This window comes from Artibeus jamaicensis, unplaced genomic scaffold (genome assembly GCF_021234435.1).
Source record: "Artibeus jamaicensis isolate MK-2021 breed Jamaican fruit bat unplaced genomic scaffold, CSHL_Jam_final scaffold_916, whole genome shotgun sequence".
NCBI lineage: Eukaryota > Metazoa > Chordata > Mammalia > Chiroptera > Phyllostomidae > Artibeus > Artibeus jamaicensis.
The window spans coordinates 31,314,435-31,340,175 of record NW_026522059.1 but is presented as its reverse complement, the minus strand read 5'-3'; the positions used below and the strand labels follow the sequence as shown (position 1 = coordinate 31,340,175).

General features: G+C 38.8%; 1 protein-coding gene across 2 annotated transcripts; it reads right to left on the bottom strand.

Annotated features, from left to right (window-relative positions):
- Positions 1-521: 521 nt before the first annotated feature.
- Positions 522-25,741, bottom strand: CFAP418 (cilia and flagella associated protein 418). Of its 2 annotated transcripts, none has more exons than XM_037131094.2 (6): positions 25,438-25,721; positions 20,739-20,826; positions 17,816-17,880; positions 17,206-17,271; positions 10,389-10,484; positions 522-2,669 (listed from the first exon to the last, which is right to left on the bottom strand). In XM_037131094.2, the coding sequence occupies exons 1-6, from the start codon at positions 25,587-25,589 to the stop codon at positions 2,510-2,512; spliced, it is 627 nt and encodes a 208-aa protein (XP_036986989.2). In that variant the 5' UTR covers positions 25,590-25,721; the 3' UTR covers positions 522-2,509. The 2 variants fall into 2 exon arrangements, with proteins under 2 accessions (XP_036986989.2, XP_053517026.1); XM_053661051.1 differs by lacking the exon at positions 522-2,669 and adding an exon at positions 8,880-9,048 and having other exon boundaries at positions 25,438-25,741.

Genomic DNA, 25,741 nt, shown 5'->3' with positions numbered 1-25,741 from the left:
ACAATCACCAAGATATGGAAGGAACCCAAGTGCCCATCAGTAGACAAGTGGATAAAACAACCATGGGGCAGTTACATAGTGGAATACTACTTGGCTGTAAACAGTAAGAAAGTTTTACACTTTGTGACCATATGGATAGACCTGGAGAACACTATGCTAAGTGAAACAAGCCAGTCAGAGAGAGACAAATACCATATGCTTTCACTCATATATGGGATCTAATGAACAAACTGAACTAACAAGCAAAACAGAGATAGACTCATAGATAGAGAGCAGGATGACAGCTAAGGACAGGGAGGGTAGGGGGTGGAGCAAAAAAGGAAAAGGGACTCGTGGACAACAGTGTGGTGATTGTTGAGGGGGTAGTGAGGTATAAGGAGACTAAATGGTAATTAAAGTACAGTAAAAAATTATTAAACAAAAAATAAAAATAGAAAAAAGTTACCAAAATTATTTCAAGTTAATCCCAATATGAAAATTTTACTACACAATAAAAATGTAACTAAATACAGAATAAAGCTCTTTATTATTTATTCATTTCAAGGTAGGATTAAGGGCAGAGAATATAATACAGTTCAAATAAAGTAGTTCCCTGGCTTGACAAAAAATAGATACTTGCTATAGGCAGAAAATTATTACAAACATTGAAAACAAATGGGCAAAACAATAAGTTTTATAGATTTTTGCATTTTAAAATTATGGTTCATCAGAAACTATGCTTTTCTCCTGCACTGATACTAAAGTAATTGCATTTTGGCTTAAATTATGACTGATAATAATTTATCCCTCTGTGTACAAAATATTGTTTCTATATTTTAGATTAGAAATTCTATAATATTAAAAAGCTTGTAAGATGAATTGCCAACAAAAATGTGAAGTCATATATACATTTCCGACATTGGGGAATTATTACAATTACTGTGTTATAAAGTGCCAAACATGGGCAACGTATCCAAGTTATAGGTTAGTTATGATGAAATAATAAAAGTATATATTCAAATTAATAATTCAGTAAATTTGTTCATTTGAATGATAAGCAAACATCACCATGTGACTATGTGCCAAATTCCATGGGGTTCAGAATGTGTAGATTTTGTTGCTGTGCTATTTTTAGGAAATAGGGGGCTTCAATTCAAACCCTTCTCTGTTTCTGGATACACTGCAGTGAGATACAATTTTAGGGAGTAAACATTTTTACTGAAAGATAAGATCTTCAAAACACCTATTCAATAAGTATATTCTTAATCCAAAAATGTATCTGCCACCAGATTTGTTCTGTCACAATGCTAGAATTATTAGAGTAAATGTACAACTGTGTCATGGCTAGGAAAAAGATTTTAATGACCATATTTTTCTCCTTTGCTTAGGTGGCTGGATTCAGCGTAAGCCTAAGCAGATCGGAACTCTGCTTTCGTGACTGCCTTTTGGCATGCCTTGGGTCACGCAGCTGAACTATATTTTAGACACATGCACTAAGGAACTTTTGGCAGATTGGGAAGTTCCCAGAAGTCTCATGAAGGTGGCTGGGAGCTGGTAATTCTGAGGTAACTGATTTCCTGAGTGCGCTGGTTTGTGGGGTCCTCCAAGTCTCAGTGATGTCAGCGTCAAAAACGAGTCAACGGGTTGGTTCGGCTAAGTTTATTTCTCTTCATACACTCATTTAACAAATGGTAGGTCAATCTGATCCTACCAGAAAAATCAAAAGACTGCTAGAGAAAATATCTTACTTGCTGATCACTTGATTAGTGTTTTAGGCATTAAAGGCTAAAAGTATTGAAAAGGCCAACAAATGACATCAGTATTAGGATCTTCCCTTGTGATTGTAGGTGCATCAAAAAAATTTTATATCTAAATGGATATTTGCTAAAATTACAAACTAAGTAACATTTGATATCTAAATGAACAAAAGGGGAGATAAGCTAAAATCTGTAATACATACTTACTACTGTACATAGTATCACTCTCAGTGGTTGAGGTAAGATCAGATACAGGCGGTGTATTTATTGACAGGATACCTGTACTCCTGAAAACCCTCTTTCAGTTAGTCACTACTCACCGAGTTGCTGCCACATCTACAGCAGCATCTTTCCAACAGCTCTGACTGGACCTGAATGGCCTCTCTGCACTGGGCACTGTATCCCTTTCCGAGGCATGTTCATGCTAAGTATACTGGCGGTCAGTAATACTGCAGTTGTTAATGAACGGCTATACACTGGCCAAAAACTGCTTACTTAAACTTCCACTAAACAGAGACAGGCTGTCAAAGAAGATTTGGCTAAGTTGTTACCTTACTTACAAAGTGCACTGTCCATGTATCAAACAAGGACTAATTCCAAAATGGTAAATAAAGCACACTATCTTCTTAAGTCCATTTGGTCTTTGAAATGGGTATAGTCATGAAGTTTCTTGTCTTTTCTGAAAGGGCATGATACTGCTATGTACCGTTACCTAAATATTATGATGGTTAATGGATGTTGCTCTCGTGGATGCACTGGTCCATGAGAAGTCTTCACTCCTGATGTTTGCCACAAACCCAGCGCAGCTGATGATCGTCCTGAAGGTCAGTCAGTTCTCTGACAGTTCTCCAGCTACACTGGCAGGCATATGCCCGTGTTCCTTTCTTCTTTACCAACTTTGTTTTTAATTTCTGGAATTCTGGCATGTTGTTCCTATTAGTAAAACATGAGTGTTTTAAAAATAGTGGCTTTGTCAGTGCTTAATGACTTAAAGAAAGTTCTAATTGCTTGAATTTCCCATCTTTGTAACATCTGAACACTAAACAAGCCTTGGTTCCCCTCACACAAAAACCAGAAGATACGCTTCCATGTTCTTCTGGTGGTATCTCCTCAGTAATGAGTCCATTTTCTTGGTGGTTCTCTAGGCCTGTTTACTAAGGCTGTTTAGAACACAGTGACCTAAAAAGCTGAAGAATTATTGATTTGTCTTATCAGAGATGATATGACATGAGAATAGAATGAAAAGTATGGTGGTTCACTGCCTACCTCCCATACTCACTGTACCACATTCTAAAAGCCTATAATATGGCAAATGGAGGGGATATAAGAAGCATGAAAATAATAAGCTTCTGATAGGTTAACTACAGAAAATTTTCATTAATAGAGAAAATGTGCCTGTTATTTCTATATGTGGAACTGACATTATATCTTTCATTTTTAAAAGATACTATTCATTTATTTTTAGAGAGAGGGGAAGGCAGGGGGAAGAGAGAAACATTCATTAGTGGTTGCCTCTCATGCTCTCCCACATTGGGGACCTGGTCCGTAACCTAGGCACGTGCCCTAGACTGGGAATTGAACTGGCGACATTTCTGTCCATAGGCTGGCACTCAATCCACTGAGCCACACCAGCTGGGACTCTATCTTTTATTTTTTAAATGATATGTTACTTAATTAGAATATCAGCAACAAAATAAATGCCAACCTACATTAAATGAAAATAATGTGAAAATAATTAAATCAATTGGCAGGACCATCATGAAAAATGATAACCCTATGACTTTTTTAAAAAAGATTTTATTTATTTATTTTTAGAGAGAGGGGAAGGAAAGGAGAAAGAGAGGGAGAGAAACATCAATGTGCGGTTGCCTCTCGTGTAACCTACTGGGGGCCTGGCCCACAACCTTGGCTCGAACCAGTGACCCTTTGGTTCAGTCTGCACTCAATCCACTGAGCTACACCAGCCAGGCAATAAGCATTTGACTCGATGGAATTATATAAAAAAAAAAAGACTAGAGAGGTTTAGTTAATTGAAAGTCAATTATGATTTTCACAATAATTCATGTACTGAAATTTATGTAGTTATTCTCTGGCAAAAGAAAAATTTAAAAAATGAAATGAAGAAAAATGTAAAGTGGTGACACACAGTATAAATATTAAAAAAGAGAGATACAGTCCCATCTTGGCGTTTTATGTCACTCGACTGAAGACAGGCTATGAAGTGCCCTCTGGTGGCCGATGAACACCACATTCAGTGCTGTGTTGTACAAAATCTGGGCACAATTTAGAAGGTCAGAGCCTAACAAAACCTGAAGAATTTTCCAGTTCACTGTCTGATTTCGGGAAACTGAGACTGACTAGCTAACTGACTTAGCTTGGGTTACAGTGAGCCGGGTGGGGGGAGATGCATCATCAAAGTTTTATTAGAAAGAAACCCCCCACAAAACTAAATGTGTCTAATGAAGGCTAAATATTAAATACAAAAAATGTTCTTTCTTCAATATGTAATATATTTTGACAAATTTAATGTCTGATATCTGATTGAATTCATCATTAGAGATTTTAGGAGTAAGAATCATGAATAGCCAGGAAACTAATTAATACATTTCAAATGCTTTTTAAGAGCACATGTATCTTAAAAGCTTAGGAAGAAAAATAATTTCATTATTTCTCATACAGAAAATGATTTAAAATAAAAATAAAAATAAAAGCATGTTATTCAGCTATTACGGGACAATGACCAAATATAGATTATACTTCTTTTAGAAAGTTCTAGAACTTGTCAAGGCTGGAACACATTTCTTTTCCTCATTTATAAAATAAGGAAAATAAAATAAACAGCAGCACGACATTTCACTGTATCACCAATGCTCAGACTGATGCCACTAAAAATAAATTGTTCCCTACATGCTGCTGAGGTTTCAGTGTCACCTGCAAGCTGTTAGCTTGCTTTCAGGCACCACCTACTTCCGGATTCCCTGCAATTATGCCCACCCTCCTCAAATATTTCACCTGCCCTGCACTCCTTTCCTTCCAGCAGATCACATCCCGAAAGCCAGGCGTCAGATGTGAAAGCTTTCCATCTCCCAGCTTTCCGCATGAAACGTATGAGTATCTTACCTCCTCCCACCCAAAGAGGGTGAACTCCTCTTCCTATCCGAGGCTCACTTCCCATCTCAGCACTCCAAACTCCAAAGCCTCCAGGACCATGTTACTCACAAACTGCCCCCAACACCCCCCCCCCCCGTCACAATATCAAAGCACCTCCTATCTTCGATAAATGATCCCTTAACTGCGTTCACTGACAGGTTCTAAGTGGCCTTCCTGGGTCATATAGCATCCAATCTCACGGTTTCAACTACCATGTTACAGACTACATTTCCTACCACAGTTTCAACAGCTCTCATAAATGAACATATAACCTTTTTCTCCAAAATCTGTTTGTAAGTCCCATTTATCAACAGGCAGTATGATCATCTAGCTTTGTAAACCACAACAGAAACCTAGGACTCGTCCTAGACGCCATTTGCCACTTTTCACAGCCAGGCTACCTCTAAAATCTCTCTCAAATACATGTACTCCTCTCTACCCTCTTCACAGACATAATTCAGGTCCTTAGTGCTTTCCCACTGGATTATTGTAATACCCTTCACTAATCTGCATGATTCTCAGCTGGCCTGGTTCCCATACATTCACTCTATTCAGATCTTCCCCGATTAAAAGCCTTCAGTGGTTGGCCGTTGCCTAAAAATTTAGCCCAGATCCCCCATGTTCCTTTCCTGGCTCTGCTGTTTTCTCCCTCTCTCCTACTTCACTCACCTCTTCCTCTCTCCTGTTCTTGTCTACTCTCCACAGTCCAAACTACTTAAAAGTTCTCAAACCCGCCACGTGGCTGCACCTGTGTCTTTAACAACACCCTGTCCGTCTTGTTTGCTAGGCAGACTCCTGACCATTCTGCAAGACTCTGAGGTTTCCCCTGATACCTCAGGATAAAGTACATTCGCCTTGTCCTGCGATGCTCTTTCAACCTCTCTCCACTGTCACATGCATCACACGATGCTGTAAGTGATGTTGCTCCCTCTCAAAAGTGCATCACTTGAGAGTAGAAACTGGGTGATACTTGTGAGCCCAGTGTCTAAGAATGCCACAGACCCGGTGTGGAATGATGTGTGTTTGATACAGAAACACTAATAAGCCCTACAAAATAAAAACGTATCAGTGATTTATATCCTGATGATGGCGACAGCCTTTTCCTTTATTTGTTCTATTCTCTTACCTCCCACATATTTCTAAGTATCTTGAGGGCTGAGACAGTAATTGCTGCTGATATAAATAATAATTACTTGTTATTTGCTATTTAAAAATATTGTATTTAGTATATTATAGAAAGACAAATAATAAATATTATTTATTTTTAATAGTATAATAAGTTGTCTAGTTCTCACTGTTTTATCTAAATGTACATATTTTTAAAACTGGGCTGCCACACTCGAGCCCCATTTAGTTGTGCCCTTAGCTCTGGGGGCAGCTGTGGCCCCACTCTGAGGGCTGCTGCCACCTGAGCTGCCACAGGTCCCACCGATGCTGGCACCAGAGCTCTGACTCCTGTGACAATGGCAGTGGTTAGCAGTCTGGGGACTCTGGCTGTGGCTGCAGTTCTGAAGGCTGCTGCTGGCCTGGAATCTAATGCTGAACAGAATCCAAAAGAGGCCAGGAAAAGCCCCAGCTGGATGCAGCCATTCCCCCATTCCCTGGTTTGAGCTGGGATGTTCCCAGGGAGGGTTCCAAGCTCTCCAGATGGTCTTCCAGTCTGATGTCCAAGGTCCCACACTCTCCTCCCCCCTGCACCTGACAATGACTGGCAGTGCCTGTGCTTGACCCTGTGAAAAAATAAAGCTTCTCTTCCTCGTTAGCAAAACAAACAAACTAACAAAAGCAGGCTGCCACAGATCTAGAGTAAAGCAGTTGATGTTCTTAATAATGCTGAGACACTACAAATTCCTCAAGTACCAAATAAGTCAACAGAAAGCTTACTTAATGCCTGTGCTCACCCCAATTTTGATATTACATACATTCTATTATTCTATCTATCAATAGTTTTGTAAAAATTGATGGTTTTCATCTTGGTGACATATGGGGATTATTAATCACTCATTAGATTAACCAGAAGACAGCATCTAGCAGAGGATTTTAAAAAGTTAGAAAAGGCAAAACAGGCATGACACTAAAAGTTAACTTTTCCTGCCCTGGCTGGTATGGCTCAGTGGACTGAGCACCGGCCTATGAACCAAAGGGTCACCCATTCGATTCCAAATCAGAGCACATGCCTGAGGTGTGGGCCAGGTCCCCAGTAGGGGGTGCATGAGAGGCAAACACACATTGACGTTTCTATCTCTTTCTCCCTCCCTAACCCCTCTAAAAAAGTATATAAATAAAATCTTTAACAAAAAAATGATTAAAAAGTTAATTTTTCCAACTATGGGATTTAAAGTAGACTAACCTGAGCCCTAACTGGTGTGGCTCAGTGAATTGAGTGCTGGCCTGCAAACCAAAGGGTCACTGGTTGGATTCTCATACAGGGCATACGCCTGGGTTGTGGGCCAGGTCCCCAGTGTGGGGCATGGGAAAGGCACCCACACATTGATGTTTCTCTCCTTCTCTTTCTCCCTCCCTTCCACTATCTCTAAAAAAAAAAAAAAGTAGGCTAACCTGACTTGGGATTTTAGGATTACACTAGGCCTCTTAAATGATAATTTTTCCACATATTTATTTATACATCTCAATTTTGTGTGTGTGTGTGTGGAGAGGATTTAAAATTTTCATGAGATTTTCAAAGCAGTGCTTGATGTGAAGAAGTTTAAAACCTATTAAATCAGAAGAGACTCCTAGGGATCTATCTACATGTGAATCGGTGCCAGGAGAGGTGTGGACGACTCGTCCTTTCTTCGTGCTGTTGGACAGTGCTGTGATTATTGTCTGATTACTTGTATCTGAAAATATAGCTTTGGTCTAGGTACAGGACAGGGGAGCCAAAAATGCATGAATATGCTTTATTAATTTTTATTTTATTTTTGATTAATTATGCCATTACATTCGTTCTATTCCCCCCCGTTCCCCTCCACCCTGCACACCCCTCCCCCACCACCACCCCCCTTTAGTTCATGAACATGTGTCTCAAGTTCTTTAGATTCTGTATTTCCCATACTATTCTTACCCTCCCCGTATCTATTTTCTATCTACTGTCTATGCTACTTATTTTCTGTACCTTCTCCCCCCCTTCTCCTTCTCCCACTCCCCTGTTGCTAATCCTCCATGTGATCTTCATTTCTATGGTTCACTCCTGATCTAGCTGTCCTCTTAATTTGCTTTTGTTTTAGGTGTGTTTGTTAATAACTGTGAGTTTGCTGTCCTTTCACTGTTCATATTTTTATCTTCTTTTTCTTAGGTAAGTCCCTTTAACATTTCATATAATAAAGGTTTGGTGATGATGAACTCCTTGAATTTGATCTTATCTGAGAAGCACTTTATCTGTCCTTTCATTCTAAATGAAAGTTTTGCTGGATAGATCAATCTTGGATGTATGTCTTTGGATTTCATGACTTGGAATACCTCTTTCCAGCCCCTTCTTGCCTGTAAGGTCTCTTTTGAGAAATCTGCTGACAGTCTGATGGGAACTCCTTTGTAGGTGACTGTCCCCTTCTCTCTTGCTGCTTCTAGGATTCTCTCCTTCATTTTAACCTTGGCTAATGTAATGATGATGTGCCTTGGTGTGTTCCTTCTTGGGTCCAAGTTCTTTGGGACTCTCTGAGCTTCCTGGATTTCCTGGAAGTCTATTTCCTTTGCCAGAATGGGGAAGTTCTCTTTTATTATTTGTTCAAATAAGGTTTCCACCCGTGACTGGTACCCCCTTCCCCTTCTGGTACTCTTCCCCTGCTGGTACCCCTATAATTCGAATGTTGGAACGTTTAAAGATGTCCTGAAGGTTCCTAAGCCTCTTCTCATTTTTTAGAATTCTTGTTTCTTCATCCTTTTCTGTTTGGTCATTTTTTCCTTCTTTCTGGTCCACTCCCTTGATTTGAGTCCCAGTTTCCTTCCCATTACTATTGGTTTCCTGTGCATTACCATTCATTTCAATTAGTTTAGCTTCCATATGTTTCTCTAATTTGTGACTAAAATCAACCAGTTCTGTGAGCATCCTGATCACCAGTGTTTTGAACTGTGCATCTGAAAGTTTGGCTATTTCTTCATCGCTTAGATTTATCGAGTCTGGGGCTTTGAGTTGTTCTCGAGCCACGTTTTGATCTGTTTGTGCCTGTTATGTAGGAGGAGCAGAGCCTTAGTTGTTTACCAGGGTGGGGCCACCCAGGTTGCTGGTTTGTGACACTGTATGTGGGGGCGGGGTCAGAGAGGGAGCAATGGCGGTCCTCTCCGCTCGCCCCAGCCTGTTGATCTGAGCGGAAATGTGCGAGCCCACCACCCTGCGCTGGGCGGTCTCAATGCTGGCCTCTTCACTGGTTTATCTACATGCAAACGCTTGACCGACCGCAGACAGCCAGCCGCGCCTCTTCCCTGTGTCTGCCCACAGCTAGCCCGCACCTGGGATCCACGCCTTCCGCTGCCTGCACACCACCCGGTCGGGGATCTTTTTGGCCAACCTGCTCCGCTGCTGGCTTTGCCCCTCTTACCGGTTTAGCCGAGCCTTTCGTTGTTTTTGGACTCTGTATTGTCGATTTTCTGTGTGGTTTGGTTGCGTTTATTGTTGTTAAAACTTTGTTGTTTTTAGATTTGGTTGTGCGAGGACGCAAGGTGTTTCCACCTGTGCCTCCATCTTGGTGGAAGTCTGCTTTATTAATTTTTTAAACTCTAAATTTTTATTTAAAAATGTGATTGCATAGTGTAAGAATATATTTATAACATAACATCTTAAAAATATTAGGTAGTTACTTGTATATAAAAATGTATAAATTGCAAAAGTATGAGTAAGACTACCCTGACCACAAGGAGGGAGGCAGACATGTATCAACCAACCTAAGATTCTCGATTGTGTATTACAGTGAGTCCTATAACAGGTGCAACGTGCTGTGGGCACACAGGAAAGGATGACTTTACTTCCAAGCTGAGAATGGTGAGGGAATCATGCAAGATGTATAATGAATTGTACCCTGAGGGACAGGCAGAGCTGAGGTAGATGAAATGGGAAAGCTTGCACAAAGTCACGGGGAATGGGAGTATGGCGTAATTCGATGTCGCTGAACTCTTGTGAAGGAAAGAGTGGATGATGGACAGGCTGGACCGTGGAGGGTCTTGGATGCCATACTAAGGAATTTTGACATGATTCTATAAGCAGAAAGGTTTTGGGTAGGAGAATGGTTTGTTCTTTTTATGCTTTAATTGTCAGCAAGGGAGAGGCAGTCTGAAAGAAGAGGCTGTAAGCAGAAAAGTCAGAGAGAAGGCTCTATGCATGCATCCAGGAGTGACATGTCCTTACCCAGGCTGACGGCAAACAGATGGAATAAGGAGATGGATGAGAGAAACACTGAGGAGGCAGAAGCTGTGCAATCTGGCCAAGTCTACCAAGAGGCATTACAGCAAAATAAGAAGCATAAAGTTCCACTTGGTACATTTTCACAGCGCAGTTCTTTAGAAGCATACCTGAGAAACATATAATCGCACGATCTGTCCCACATGTAGTCATCATAGCTTTCTACCCAGAAATCACATGCTGTACAGCGTAGACGGTCACATGCTCTGTTCAGAGAAAAAAACCCATACATTAAAGATTACTGGTTCATTTAAATATAAAAATATGGTGATTTATTTATAGGATGTACCACATATTACGCATTACTTAGTAAGCAACAAAAAAAGTAAAGATTAAATTGATTACAAATTTTCATACTAAAGGGCTGATTATACATCTAAACTTTCAGGTTAAATTTCTACACAAACTATCTGACTAAGATCTGATATACCAATACATACATGCACATATATATACTGTAAAGATATAAAAGAAACAAAATGGACGTGCAGGTCTGTTAGTTCAATGGTTTTCAAATTGTACATGAGGTGATCTTCACTTAAGCTAACAACTTTAAGTTGCTTCCTTTCCAATCGGAATTTTCAAGGATGCCTCTATCACAGATTTGCCACCTTATATTGAAACGAACCTGTCTCCCCCATAAGCTACTTGAGTGCTGGGACACTTTCTTATCTGTCGGTTTCCCCAGTAGTTGGCACTAATGCATTATTCATTCACGCATTTCAAAAATAGAGGTTGAGGCAAAAGTAGGTTTACAGTTGTGAGTACACAAAACACAGAATTCATTCTTATATTATTTATTGACTGTTGTATTATTTTTTACACAAACAACTATAAACTTTCTTTTGCCTCACTCTGTATTTACTGAAAGCCTACTATGTGCTAGTGAGATTTTGTCTTCATGGAACTTAGATTCTAATGAGAAAACAATACTCATCACGATGTTAGAAGGTAAAAAATGCTTGAAATGAAACAGTAAGTAGAGTACGGAAAATAAAATTGAGTACTAGGACAGAGTGGGTTGCAATTTTATTTATTTATTTTTTATTTTCACTTGAGGAAATGTTTTCATTGCTCTTCTAAAAAAGAGAGAGGAAGGGAGGGAGAGAAATATCAATGTGAGAGAAGCATTCATTGGTTGCCTTCCACAAGTGCCTGAACCAGGGACTGAACCTGCAGCTCAGGCATGTGCCCCGAGTAGGAATCGAACTTGCAACCTTCTGGTTGTGGGATGATACTCCAACCCACTGAAGCACCCTGGACAGGCTGCAGGTCGGAATTTTAGAGTGGTCTACAAGGCCTCTCTGGGAAGGTGTACTGAGCAGTTTAAATGGAAGTGGTATCTGGTCAAGGAAGTGAGGGTACGAGGACATTTTATTTAAGAAGGGAGGGATAAAGGCATGTTTGTATGCAGGAAAAGGGGCAGAGTTGCTAGAATTATGCTTTTAATTGGAATTAGCATATAATGGGAACTTAGTGAACCTAAGAAACTCAAATGCCAAGCAATTCTCAAAGTCATGCACTAAATAGTAACTTTAGAAGTAAAATGATAATATATAACAATATCCTGAATTGCTGCTGTAAATAATTTGAGTTGTATAATAATTGTTATTTACTTTAAAGAAACCTCCAATGTTTGAAGTATTTAAAAACTAGAATGAATATAGTTGCATTTAATAATTTAAAAATTAAAAGGAAACAAGAATTTTAGATACCCAAAACGCAGTTTTTAAGATATCATAAACAAAGTGAAAAATAGAGTGGAAGAAAACATTTCAGCATGTAGTCTAATACTTATGTTACACAAAGGGTGTTTACAAATGACTAACAAATAAAGAAAAAGCTTAAAACTATATTCAATCTCACTGAAACAGGCATTACAGAATCCTAGTTAAGAGGGCAGACATGCAACACAGACTGCCTAGATCCAACTACTGACTCTACTATATTTACTAGCTGTGTAACTGTAGTCCTGTAACTCCCCAGTGACTCACTTTCCCCATACGTAAAATGGATACTAATAATTCTAATACATCTCTTGGAATTAGTAATGAGGACCTAATAAGTTAATACTGGTAAAGTGCTTCTACCAGTGCCTGGCACATAGTGTTTGTGAAAAGGTAAAATATAACAAATAATTAAAATTTAACACAACAACAAAATAAATTTTTAACCAATTTAATTTAGCACAAATTAGTACTCTCAGACATTCCTGGTGGGTATGTGAACTGCTTTAACCTTAGGGACTATTTTAAAGTTAAAATTATCCCTAGCTGTTGCACTCACTATCAATCCCTTTTGGGGGAAGCAACTGCATATATAAAAGTACCAATATACACATACATCTCAAGAATTTTTGCTGCGGGGATTGTTGAAGTGGCAAAAAACAAGATACCACTTAGATACCAACCCGAAAAGGGAAAAGCTGAATAACATGCAGCATGTTTAGGCTATGGAATATTAGACAGCTGACAGAGAATTAATTTATCCACTGACCCAGAGGGAGTTCAAAAGGTGCACAGTAACATGTACGGCATGGTCCAATTTTTGTAAAAACAACCAAAAAAATTCCTACACAGGTATTTACAGAGGTCAGAACATGCAGAAAAACGTGAAAGGTAATATACTATGTAGCCCACACTGGTTGTCTCAGGAATGGAGGGGAGGGAATGAAATTATTATATTTCTATTTATACATGTTTCAACTTTGTTTTTAGTTTTTTAAAATAAGGATATAACCCTTCTGAAATTAAAAAATAATAAAAATAAAATCCATCATTAGCTATTTTTCACTTATTTCCCTTACAATTCAAATATGGTAACTTTAAAATTGCAAATATTTGCCCTAAAGATACCTTTGAGAATGCTTTCTATTTCTAAATTATTTTTAATCAAAAATTATTATTAATCATAACAATAACTAAATGTGCAAAATTTTACAAGTTCGATAAGCAATTACATATTTTCTTTTAAATGGTTAGCAATTTATGAAGTTGTATTGGTACATGTGGAAATTCAACACAGGTACACTGGTACACATTTGAACTTGGATTATGAATGTACAGGTCAGGAAATGCAAAATGATGGTTCCCAAAGCTGCCGTAACTTGCTTTCTTATGCATATGTAGTTTATTACATGATTGCACAGAGTGTTAACTTTAATGCCTTAATACATGTGTGCAATTTGGCTGAATTATTGCTGTTGTGGGAACTATAATTTTGAATTTCCTGACGTTTCGTATGTGTAAAATCTCAACCATAATGTTAAATACAGCTTTTTAATTTAATTTAAAATTTAGTAGTTTATTCAAATCTATTCACACTACTACATGTTCCTACAAACACTGTCCTTTGAGAAAAATAAAACTAACTAGCAGCTAAGAAATCATTCTGCTATTACGGTTCACTATGTTAGATCATAATTAGTACCAGTCTATGGAATAATCCAGTCTTGCAAGTACTTTAAAAATAATTAGGAGTAAAATTCGATTTGGCTTGAAAATAAGCCTTGGTTTTGTCTGTACCTTACTAACACTACCGCGCTGTCTGCTGCTGCTCTTTCTCCTTTCCACCAACCAGGTACAAGGCTCCAATCTTTACACTCTAAAATTGTTGAGTATTACTTCCAACCAGAACTCTACCCATAAATTAAACAAATAAAACACACGGAAAACAGGCAGAATAAACTCAGTTTCATTTATGCCCTGGGCATGTAAATCAGTGCTTATTTTCAGGGCTTAAAATTATTCCTCTTCCATAAATATGTATAACCGGAGCATATCTAAAATAAAGTCATGATTCCAATGAAAGATAAATCATCTAAAATGTGGCAGGAATAGACTATAAAGGTATCACCAACAGCTTTGTCCCTTTGTCCTAAACCTTTATTGTTTAAAAACGCTTATGATGGGAGTGCCCCATACACAGCTCAATATAATCTTCTGCCCAGACCCTGTGGCTCTCAGTCAGACCTTGTCAGATCTACAGAGTAGACCAGGGAGTTTTGATGTTTGGACAGCTGGAAAATAACAGCAGCTCTGGCAGCAAAAACAGCGAAGATTCTCTCTTGTTACATCATTACATGGCCTTCTTCAAATTGGCTTGCTAGAAAGCATAATGGGATGGGAACTTGCTTTGTAATACTAACTCTATGTGACCTTGGACAAGGCTCATTATTTGGGAATCATTCTTAGTAAGTTCTTTCTTAGCCATTTATTTCATCAAATTTTGTCCATTCTAGATTCCAAATGGCTCAAATGTGCCACCTTTTCCCAACAGCCACTGTCACCACTCAGATCACAGCTGCCATTATCGTCTCTTTCCTGGACCGCTCTAACAGTGCCTGCTGACTGGTCTCCCTGGGTCCTCCTCCTGTCCTGTCCCTCTACCTTCCAATCTATTTGCTATTCAGTAGCAAAAATAACTTTCTGTAGAAACACAATCTGATTAGGTGACTCTATTTACTAAAAACCGAGCAACCAACCAACCAACCATCTACCAATGGCTTCCACTGCATATACGACAAGACTTTCTAAAATCTTCTAAAGGACTACAGGACCACACACCAAAGGTCCCCCGACTACCTCTCCACCCCATCAGGAGCCATTCTGTCCCCCCACTCACTACGCTCCAGCTCACCTGCCTGCTCTCTGCTCTTCCAATGCTCCCTCCCAGCTCATGGTCATTTAACACGGCACACCCTCTGGCTCCAATGGTCCCCTGGCTTTGCTTAATTCCTACTCATTTTTCATATAAGACTCCAATTCAATGTTATTTGCTTAGGGAGGTATTTTCTTTGGTTCGAAGGCCAGTGCTCAATCCACTGAGCTACACTATCCAGGGCAGGGAAGTATTTTCTAACCCTTCATATTAGATGTGCTAATGATCTATGCTTATAGCATTGTGTACTTTCCCTTTGCATTACATGTTAGATGAAAATTAAATGCTTATTTGTAAAATTATCTATTTAAAGTCTCTCTCCTCATGCAGACTGAAAGCTCACAAATAACACATATGTGGTATTTGTACACCACGACGTGTTTACCCGAAACCTAGGACCTAGCAAGCAGCTGGTTAATTGATATGTGTTTGATGAGCTTAACACAAGTGCTTCAATTTCCTCATTTATAAAATGGGGTTAAAAATTCTTGCTCTGTCTGTGTCTTGTTTTTTTCCTATGGAGCAAGTGAACCAATATGCATATATAAAAAAGTGCTCTAGACAGTATAAAATTCTTCACACACAAAATGTTTTACATGCACATAAACAGGTATGTGCTTGTCCTTCTGTGGGTGCAGATCTGTGTTGTGAAAGGGGGTTTGAAAACTGGTATCTTTGTAACAGGTGAGGAAGAAAAGATCTGTGAATATAAATATTTACTTGTGCATATATATGCAAATGGTGTATGTTTTCTGCTCTTGTAGCTGTGCAGAAGTTAGGAATGGGGTCTGATGGGTTTTGCCATTCTTACGGATCAATATTATGTGATAGGATCCTCAAGCTACATACAAACAGGCCATTCTTTTGTCTACTGAAATTCTATCTGGACCAAGACTCTTCTATGCCAGAACTAAACCAAAGGACATATAAAAATACTATGTAAAAGAAAATCTTAATGAAATGTTTACTTTTTAGAAGTAAAACTGAATATATTGTCTTAAAGACAATTTTTAAAATCAGAAGACACCTGTAAGTAGACACTGATGCATGTTTCCTGAGATTGAATGGAAAGGTAAGAGCAGAATACGGGATTCCTCCTGTGAAATGTAACAGTAATTGTCTTGGAAACAGAAATGATTAAGATGAGTCCCACTGACTTGACAGGTAAGTCAGGACTGATAACAACCAGACTGTATTCTTCTCCAAGGGCAGTCTGTACCTCCGACCCTTTGTACAGAGTCCTCACTGCGTGATGATTCGAGTGCTCTCAGCTCTTATTCACAACCTGTGGAGCAGGCAGCACCCCAGCAGACTGCTGTCAGCCTGTCTACTGCCTGGGTTTCTGATGCAGGCTTCCCCAGGCTGCCTCCCTCTGGTCCAACTGCCCTTCTTTCCAGCGCTCGACCAACAATGCTCCAACAACACATTTTTAGATCCCAGTTCTATTATTCGATATAACAGTTATCCCTCCTGAAATGTGGTCAACACGTGATCATACATCTTAGTCTTTTCTTTCTTAAAAAATTAACAGAAAATGAAGTGTTTTAACTGGACAGAAATGTAATAATCTAGGTAAGTAGGCTTTTGCAAAGATAAAACCAAAAGTATCGGGACAATAGGAAGATTTGTTTAAAATCAGTCTTTCCACATTATGACAATGATAATGGAATGTGCCAGGAGTATGAGGCTGATGAGGGCTTGATTTAGGTGTCATTATAGCCATAAGAAATGCTCTGATAGATGTGCTGAGTGAGTATAAGAAGGGTGGGGGAAGAGATAAAGAAAGGAGGGTCTCTATTTAAATATGTAAAATAAGTGACTGTGAGAACTTTGGGGAAACTACAGACTTGCAGCCTCTCCTGCTGTTTGGCCAAGTCAGTGTGGGTAACACCTTACACAGCCACATGGCTGCACTGCTTTGCCCCTGACTTACCAATTGGCTTCCACTGACCAAGAGGAAAAAATGGCAAAGCACAAGCTCCCTCTCCTGGTGTCCCGTGAAATCCACGCTGGAACTAGAGGGACCCAGGCACTTCCAAGTGGGGCTCAGAAAAAGGCATCAACACAGTGAACACCACAAACTCAACATCAAAGCTTTCAACGGCTATTGCCCAAGAATAATAAAGGTTTCAGTAAAGCACCCTTGGGTTGGCTAATAAAATATACTACTCATTTTGAAACAGATTGATGCCAAGGTAAGAATTATGTTTTAACAACAGGGTATCAGTTTGGAAAACCTAGTGAGGAAGTATCTTTCTGACGTCCTACCTCTGGGAAGTCCTTGTTCCAATGCCACACGGTGCAGTGCTTCCGCCTAGGTACACAGGGCTGCAGCTGGACGTGTTCACAGGCAGGAGAAAAAGAAAATTACAGCAAGAAAGGAATATGAGAAGTTCATTTGGCTGTGCTGACTCTACAGTTATATCCAAATGGAATATTTTCCTGACCAAGCCAACTGTTTTAAAGAAGAGATATTTATTCTAGGGTCACTGCTTTAGTGGATATAACCTGTATATTCAGGAACACTCAAGGAGTTAAAATGAGTCACAGAAAAATGTATTTGCCAAATAATGTAAGGGACAAAGTAAATACTGAGGAATATAACAGAACATTAATTTTGAGAAACTGTTCACACTTCCTTTTCACATGGCAGAAAATTATTTATAATAGCAATAATCCCTCAGCCAAGTTCCTTTACACTAAGGGGCCACAGACCATGAGAACACTGAGGATACAGCTATTGGCCTTTCTCCTGAAAGCCAATCAGTGCTTTGTTGTTTAATGTCACTGTGGCTTAGATGGTAACAAAATCTACTAGTCTATGCTCACAGTGTCTGCTCACCAGTGTGTGTAATTTACCAGAGCCATCTCAACTTACCTCTTACCAAGGCCTTGAATGGAAGCTCTGACAGATGTGTTACCTGAAGATTTAGATTTTAATTTCTGTTAAAAAAACAAAACAATAAAAGGCCAAGAGTAACCTTAGATAATTGTAACATGAAAACTAATATTCTTTATTTTATAACAAGAGTATTTTTTAAATGACTTAAATAAAAAATCTCTATCATTTTAAAGTTCCTGAAATTAAAAAACAGTGATCAAAACCTTTTTTTTTTTAAGGCAAAAAGGAAGTAGACCTCCCTGAGGAATTTGCAAATTACTCTGCTAACTTCTGGTCTAGGAAATTGATATATTGCCATTATTAGCATGCTAAGATTTAGAGTCACTTTATAACTCTTCAATTAATACTAGAGGTCAATGATTTAATACGAAGGACATTCTACTTAAAACCTCATCCTGGAAAAATTCAATTGAGGAGGAAAAAATCCTCAGACTCATTTTTAAAGGCTGTGTATGGTACTCACCTGAACTAAAAATAAACTGACCAAACTCCTGGGTAACTTCAGGAATATTAATTTTGATCAACTGGAAAGGTATGAACCAATAGGCATTCAAGAAAAATGTAGACTACCTAGTCACAAGCATACAGTAGTCCCTATACGGTTACATAACATCACTGTCATTAGCAGGCATTTATTAAGTGTTAACTGGTATATGGTACCAAACAACATAAACCAACTTACATACCAGGACCACCGCCAAGGAGAGGAAGTGAGATGGAGAAAACGCAATTTAAATTGTGCAGAGACATGCCTTCATTTTACCTAGTAGGTGAGGAAATTTAATGGAGGCAGAAATATTTCACTTTACTATTTCTTTTAACTCCTTCATTTGATGTTAAACAGAACTAGAAAAAATTTGGGTGCATGTCTCAAAAATAATAATGTGCATAAGTCTATCTGTGTTCTGAAATATGTTTCATGTATCCTCCAGGCTCATGCTTATGACTCAAAGCTGGCATACTGTCATGTTTAGTGGGTGCATGTCTCAAAAATAATAATGTGCATAAGTCTATCTGTGTTCTGAAATATGTTTCATGTATCCTCCAGGCTCATGCTTATGACTCAAAGCTGGCGTACTGTCATGTTTAGTGCTGTTTCTGGGCTTTTCCGTGTGGCTCTGAGAGCACTGGGGGAAGGAGCAGTGCTCCCGAGAGCACCATCTGGTCTCTGAGGACAAGGTGGGCAGGGACCGGCTATTCAGACACCCCTTTTCCATAATATAATGCTTTACGTAGACCTGCTCCCCTTCAGGAATTTATTTGGGTGTCTTTCTCCCTTGCAGGCTGGAAAATTGGACATAACAACTTTAAAAAGGAGCATACAGAAGAAGTACATAGAGGTTTATTTCTTCACAATTGTAAGAGTTACTTTTATTGCAAATTTGTGTATCTTAAAGCCAAGCCAGAAGTTAGGCTAAGACATTCCCTCTGCTTCTGAAATGCCCTGAACTGAAGAAACAGTGCTTCACACACAGTAAGGGCCCTGTAAGTGCCGAATAAATAATGAATGGCTCCAATGGTCAATGGATCACAAGAACACCATGTAGTTTTCTTCCTACTATGAATTAAATAGCACTGTTACTTGACATTTGTGATGCATTCTCGTTCGCAGGGTATTCAACACCACTGCTGCTGCACTAGCATATTAATCAACCAGGCTGCCAGCTTATTAATGCCTCAGATGAATTGAAAATGTTAGAGAAATAAAGATCTTAAGATCTGTACTAGTCCATCTATTTTTCAGCTGGTTGACAAAAATGTAAGTGGCCCATATACATACACTCACCACCACGCTGCCTGGTGACGTCCAGTGCACTGTCTTGTTTTAATGTTCGCCACCTTTTCAAAAACCTCTTTGCTGGTATATTTACTTCTCGATTTTTTTCTTTGTGGTCTTTGTAATTTAGACTTTCATTTTGTCTCTTTCTTTAAAAACTGAAGTATATAAATTCTCATATACTGATGGTAAGAAGAGCATAAATGATATAGCACTTTAAAAAACATTTTGGCAATGGGTAAAAAAACTGAAAATGAGCATACCTCATAACCTAGCAATTCCTCTTCAAGGTTTATACATGCTAGAGAAACTCCCATATATGGTTAAAAAAAGAGTGCAAAGATATCGGATGAGGCATTGTTTGTAAGAGCAACAACTGGACATAATTTAAATGTCCGTCACCAGGGAAGTGGATAAAGTCATTGCGGTAGAACTACATAACAAGCTATTATATATCAATAAAAATTGTTCAGGGTTACATATACATGTAATAAAAGTACGGATGGAAAGGGTAGTGGTACCTCTGGGAGGAAGGCAGTACAGTAGGCTTTGGAGAGTTCCTAAACTATATAATTTTTATTTAAAAAAGGTCCAGAAGAGCAAATATGGTAAAATATTAATATATATATTTAGTATGAATGGTATATAGGTGACTATTATATAATTTTATGAGCTTTTCATAAAGTTTATGTATACATAAGCATTTGAATATTTAATATATTAGTAATTTACTCATGGGTCATCGGCTAACAGCAATGGCACTGCATCTGAGATGTTAAGCACATTCCTAGATGAAAGCTGTTTGTTTTCAGTCTTTCTGAAAAGTGTTTTCATAGAGTCTATGAATAAATACAAGTAACCAATGTCAACTAAGAGCTGACTTTTGTCCTAACAGCTTTTCTAATTTTACATTCTTGATGAGAGATGAACAGCAAAACATATACTGAGAGTTTCTAATATTTTATTTTGTCTACAGCTCTAAGTGGAATAATTTATTTAGATGATAGTATTTCTCAGAATGCAAAGAACTAAAAATATTTGGGCATTCTGTAAGTTTTCAGACTGTTCTAAACATGCCTTAAATACTAAAAAAATACTGCATATTTATAACACTTGACTTACAAAGGATTTTATATCAAAGTTGGGCTCTTCAAATATTTCATTAATAAGACTGTCAAGATCATCTTCTTTTTTCAATGTTTCTGTTGATCTAAAAAACAAAACAGTTGAAGCTTAAGAGCACATAAAGTCAGCCAGTAACATAAGAGTTTTACTTAAATAATGTCTATTATTTGTCTAATGTCTATTAGAGTTGATAACAGAAGGATAAATGTGACATTAATTTTTTCCTGCTATAAACATAGCTTAAGTTTGTTGAGACAAAAATGTAGTCTCGGTTACAAATTTATATACTTAATATATGACATTTAAAGCTATACAGTATATTCAAGAAAAAGTTGGGCGTGTACTTTTTAAACATCAATCATTCATTTAAGGAATATAAAACATATACAATTATAAAGTAGAACCCGAGAATTAGAAACAAAGATAATTTTAATCAGTCTATTTTTCCCTAAGGGTTTCACTGTAAGTCAAATAAATCTTTTCAGTAGAGGAGTCAAAGGCTATACAATCGAAGGAGCAATACGCTCCCCCTAAAAAGAACAATACTTGGCAGAATATTTCAACTGTCTTTCAGCTCTGCAGGTAAAGTCATCACAGGATTATTGATACAAATTGTTACTGCATGAAACTTCAACAGCTAACAGTTACTGAATACTTACTGTATAAATGAAGAAATGGGGCCCCAGAGATTCAGAAACTCGCTCAAGGTCATACAAATAGTGGAGGAGAGGTTTGGAACTGTCTGGGGCAGTCTGTACACCTAACACTAAGCAAGATTAGAGAGTCTGTGTGTTACAAATGCTGTATATCAACTTCTTCACTGGACCATTAGAATATTTTAGAAGGCAGGTTTTTAGCTGAATCCCCATTTTAGGAAAGTATTTACTCTGTAAAATTCTTAACATTAGGACTGTAGCCCTTCATTGTTATTGCCTGTGGTAAAATAATTAATCTGATGTAAGGAAATCCAGAGACTGCTGCCGAGAGTGGACGCCTGATTCCATGTATTCTTAAGGCCTTGCCTCTTCAGTTGTTTCCTTTGTAACTTTTATCCTCACTGTCTGCCACTCTGCACTGGCTTCTTCCTTGATTTCTCAGTGGGCTTAAGACTTTGCTTTTCAAAGAACCTAAAAAACCCTCTTGAAGCTGTTTGCTCGCTCTCTCTCTCTAATCCTCACCTAAAGGACACTTTTTTCATTGCTTTTAGAGAGAGAAACATCACTGTATGCTCCCGGACTGCACTGGGGATTGGGGATCAAACCTGCAATGTAGGTTTGTGCCCTGAGCAGGAATTGAACCTGCAAACTTTCCGTTAGGGGATGAAGCTCCAATCAACTGGGCTACACTGGCCAGGGTGCCACCTTGTCTTACTCACTATTGAAGAACAGTCTATCCATTTTTTATACTTCCTTACAAGTATATTGGACTTAGCATCAGCCAGTGACCTGTATGAGGATTTCTCAACCCTGAAACTACTGACATTTAGGGCCAGATTATTCTTTGGGGTGTGTGTTGAGGGGAGGCAAGGGGGGCTGCTGTGCATTGTATGATGTTTTACAGAGTCCCTGACTTCCACCCACTAGATGCCAAAAGCACACGCTTCCCCCGTTGTGACAATCAAAAATGTCAAGCCTTACAAAATGCCTGCTGAGTGGTAAAGTTGTCACTGGTTGAGCATTACTGACCTAATTTAAATTATTTAATCTCTCTGACCGTCAAAGGCTAGGTAGCTATTTAAAACTTCTTTCAGGTATAATAATTCTATCTCTGACCTTTACCTTCCTCAACTACAGTGAAATAATGATTTAGTCCCTACTGCCCAAATCACTATACTCCATGGCCTCTCTGTTTCAATCCTTCTTAGTCTTTCACAAGTATCTGACATTGTTGGGTACCAATTCCTTCGGTTTCTTTCATTGTATAACAGCGGGTTCCTAAGATGTCCTCTGGAAATTCTCTCCTCCTTTGGTTTTTATCAGATACTCTCTGGGTTTTGTTCTCTCATGAAATTTCACAACTTCAGGAATCAGATGCAGTCACATTCTACTAAACTACTCAGCACTGTTAGGGATCCACACTGTTCACATAAGGTTCTGGTCTGTAATTAGATTACACAATTTCATGATGCCTACATTTGCCTGAGCTTTGCTACAGAAAAGAAAAAAAAGCCACCATTTCGTTGAGAACTCACACACATTTTAAAGGACAGTGTAACATATTTTTATCTTTTGGTGTTTTGATGCTACAATAATCTTAATTGAAGGCTAATAAACATTTATTGGTTCTTTCCCTAACTTTGTTTCTTAGTCTAATCTTGACTTAAGATCATTTCTGTCAATAATAAAAGGTATATTCTAAATAAAAAATATAAAAACTTGAGAACCAGAATTAAATATGAAAGTTATACATAAAAGCATAAATCTTGATCTACAATGTCCTGGTAAAATTGAAAATATGGTCTTGGGCAAGTAATTATTTTCCTAAGTCTTGGCTTAGTCAATGAGATGGAGATGATGGTATTCACCTCATAAGGTTGCAGGGGTTAAATGAAATAACATATATAAGACACTCAGCATATAGAAAGAACTCAGTAAATATTTGCTATTATAGCTGTTTTATTTAATAAAATAAATATAATAATAGTGGGCCACATGTGGCCCAAGATGGCTAGGAATGTGGCCTAACACAAGATGGTAAATTTACTTAAAACCTTTTTTCTTGCTTATCAGTTTTCGTGTGTTTGTGTGTTTAATGTGCGGTCCAAGACAACTCTTCTTCTCCCAGTGTGGCCCAGAAACACCAAAAGGTTGGACGCCCCAATAGGAGGTTATGATATTATCTGTAAACATTCCCACTGGTATTATCCTAAACAACTTTATTACTACTGCAGTTTAACCTGTATCTGTCTCTTTAAAACTAATCACACATTTCTTTTATCATTTTGAACCCTTCAAAACATTGCATATGTTTTGAACACTTATATTATTAGCACTTGTTTCTGGTATCCAGATGTAGCATGGTCAATTATTTTATTATTTGCAGAGCTATCATCTTAGGAGACAGTTTTAGTATTTTAACTCTTATAAGGAAAAGATACAGGCTACATCACTATACAGTCAACAGGTGGTCTCCTGTTAATAAATTCATAATATAAATTGGTTCCTAACTTTCAAATATCAATTTTGGCTCAGGACAAAATTTTAATGTTTGGTATTATATACCAGGTAGAGATTGTATTTGGTATTAGATTTAGGGCTTTTAATGCTGTTGCATAATTTACCTTTATAACTACTGCCACATAAAAAGTTTTAAGACCAGTACTGTAGCACACACTGTAGTAAGGTGGGATGGAGTGCTGGAAGCATTATAGATGGATTTTAGTAATACCATCACAGGCTACAGTGAGAGGCATACAAAGACCTGTGTTTGGAGAGCATCTATCTTAGCATCCCTATCCATTTTAAGCAGCTTGCCACAAGACATCCTACCCCTCTGCATGCTAGCTCTCCTAAGGCCGGCAGGCTCTGGAAGGCTCTTTGAGAAATTCTCTCCATCTCCTAAAGTAACAAATAAAAAGAAAAAAAGAAATCGCAAGGAAACATTATTGTAAAATAGGGATATAGATAGGCTGGGAATGGGCACATAAACCTGCCCATCTTTCAAGATGATAATATACAAATTAATGAGTGATATTTGCATAAACATTCAGTCAAATGAGCATTAACCCATTTAAAGTAGTCATTTTAGCTGGCTCCACATTTATGTTTTTATAATGCTGCCCAGCATTCAACTAATTTTTAGAACTTTAAAAAAAATTTTAGAATCTTTTCAATGTATTTTCCAAGGGTGAATTTTTGTAAACAAATAAATGTCATTAGAGGTAAGTCTGGTAAATTCGGTAACAGTGAAGTTGAGTAATACTTCTGGAGAATCCCACACATGTACACCAAAACAAAAGCCACAGATGCAGCCGTAAATGAACAAGACTGCCTTTCTTGGTTGTTCCAAACCTGTGCAATTCCACAGCGTTTCCAACAGATACTAGCAAGAGTTAGTGCAGAGGCTCCCAAGTCATCACTCTGAAGACAATTTTCACTTTGACACAAAATTTTGTTTTTGGGATTGAGGGGGGACATGAGACGAAGGAAGTCCTCTTATTTTATGATCATACGGAAGAAAACAGACTGACAAATTCGAAAGGTAGTTTTTCGGATCAAACCCCGAAAGAGTTAAGAAATACCCCCCAATTCTCCGAGCTAAAGAAAATAAAAATCAGCTAATGATAACAGAATTGAAGACTTTTTCCAGCAACTGGCCCAAGGATTACCTTGCTTGGGGAAAGGCCAAAAGCAAAAGGCTGAGGTTCTCAGTGCGGGCAACTCACCAGGGGATGAGAACCATTATTGGGGCACATGAGAGAACACCTAAGCGGCACCCCAAACCTCCATTAGGACTCCCTCGGCTCGAGGTGAAGCCGTGGGCCCTCGGAGGCGGGGCCAGCTCCCCGGCTTACAGAGGGGGCGGAGTCAAGCCTTGATAAGAGATGCTAGAAGCCTCAAAGAGGTGGGGTTGGGGTGTGCACGGCCCAGGGGTAGGGAACTGAGAATCTGGGCCCTAACACGGAGAAGAGCTGGGGGGCGGCTTCAGGGCTAGGAGCAGGCTTTACCAGAAAGGCCCACCCCTCCCGCCCATTAACCTGAGATTCTCTTTCGCCTCGGCTCCGTTCCGGTCGTTGCTGAGAATGCCGCCGCAGCCTTTGGGCCGCTCGGCCGTGCCCAGTCTCAGTGGATCTGGTCTGCAAAACTTGGACTCAACCTCATCCAGAAGCTTGTCCAAGTCTTTCGCCATCTTGAGCGGCTACGTCTTTCCCCTCTCACATCGTGCAGCGCAGAGTGGTTTCCAGGGGCAACGCGAGGACCCGCAGCGGGCACTCTCAGCCACGCCCACCCACCCCCGCGCATGCGCGCGCCGCCCCGGAATAGCCCCGGAGTCTGTGAAGC

Bases quoted from the DNA above. Each gene is read 5' to 3' on its own strand.
- CFAP418 (XM_037131094.2), bottom strand. From the start codon at position 25,589: ATGGCGAAAGACTTGGACAAGCTTCTGGATGAGGTTGAGTCCAAGTTT. The intron at 20,827-25,437 runs GTTAATGGGCGG...TTTGTTTTTTAG, and splicing joins GAGGCGAAAGAGAATCTCAG to ATCAACAGAAACATTGAAAA. The intron at 17,272-17,815 runs GTAAGTTGAGAT...GAACACGTCCAG, and splicing joins ATTCAAGGCCTTGGTAAGAG to CTGCAGCCCTGTGTACCTAG.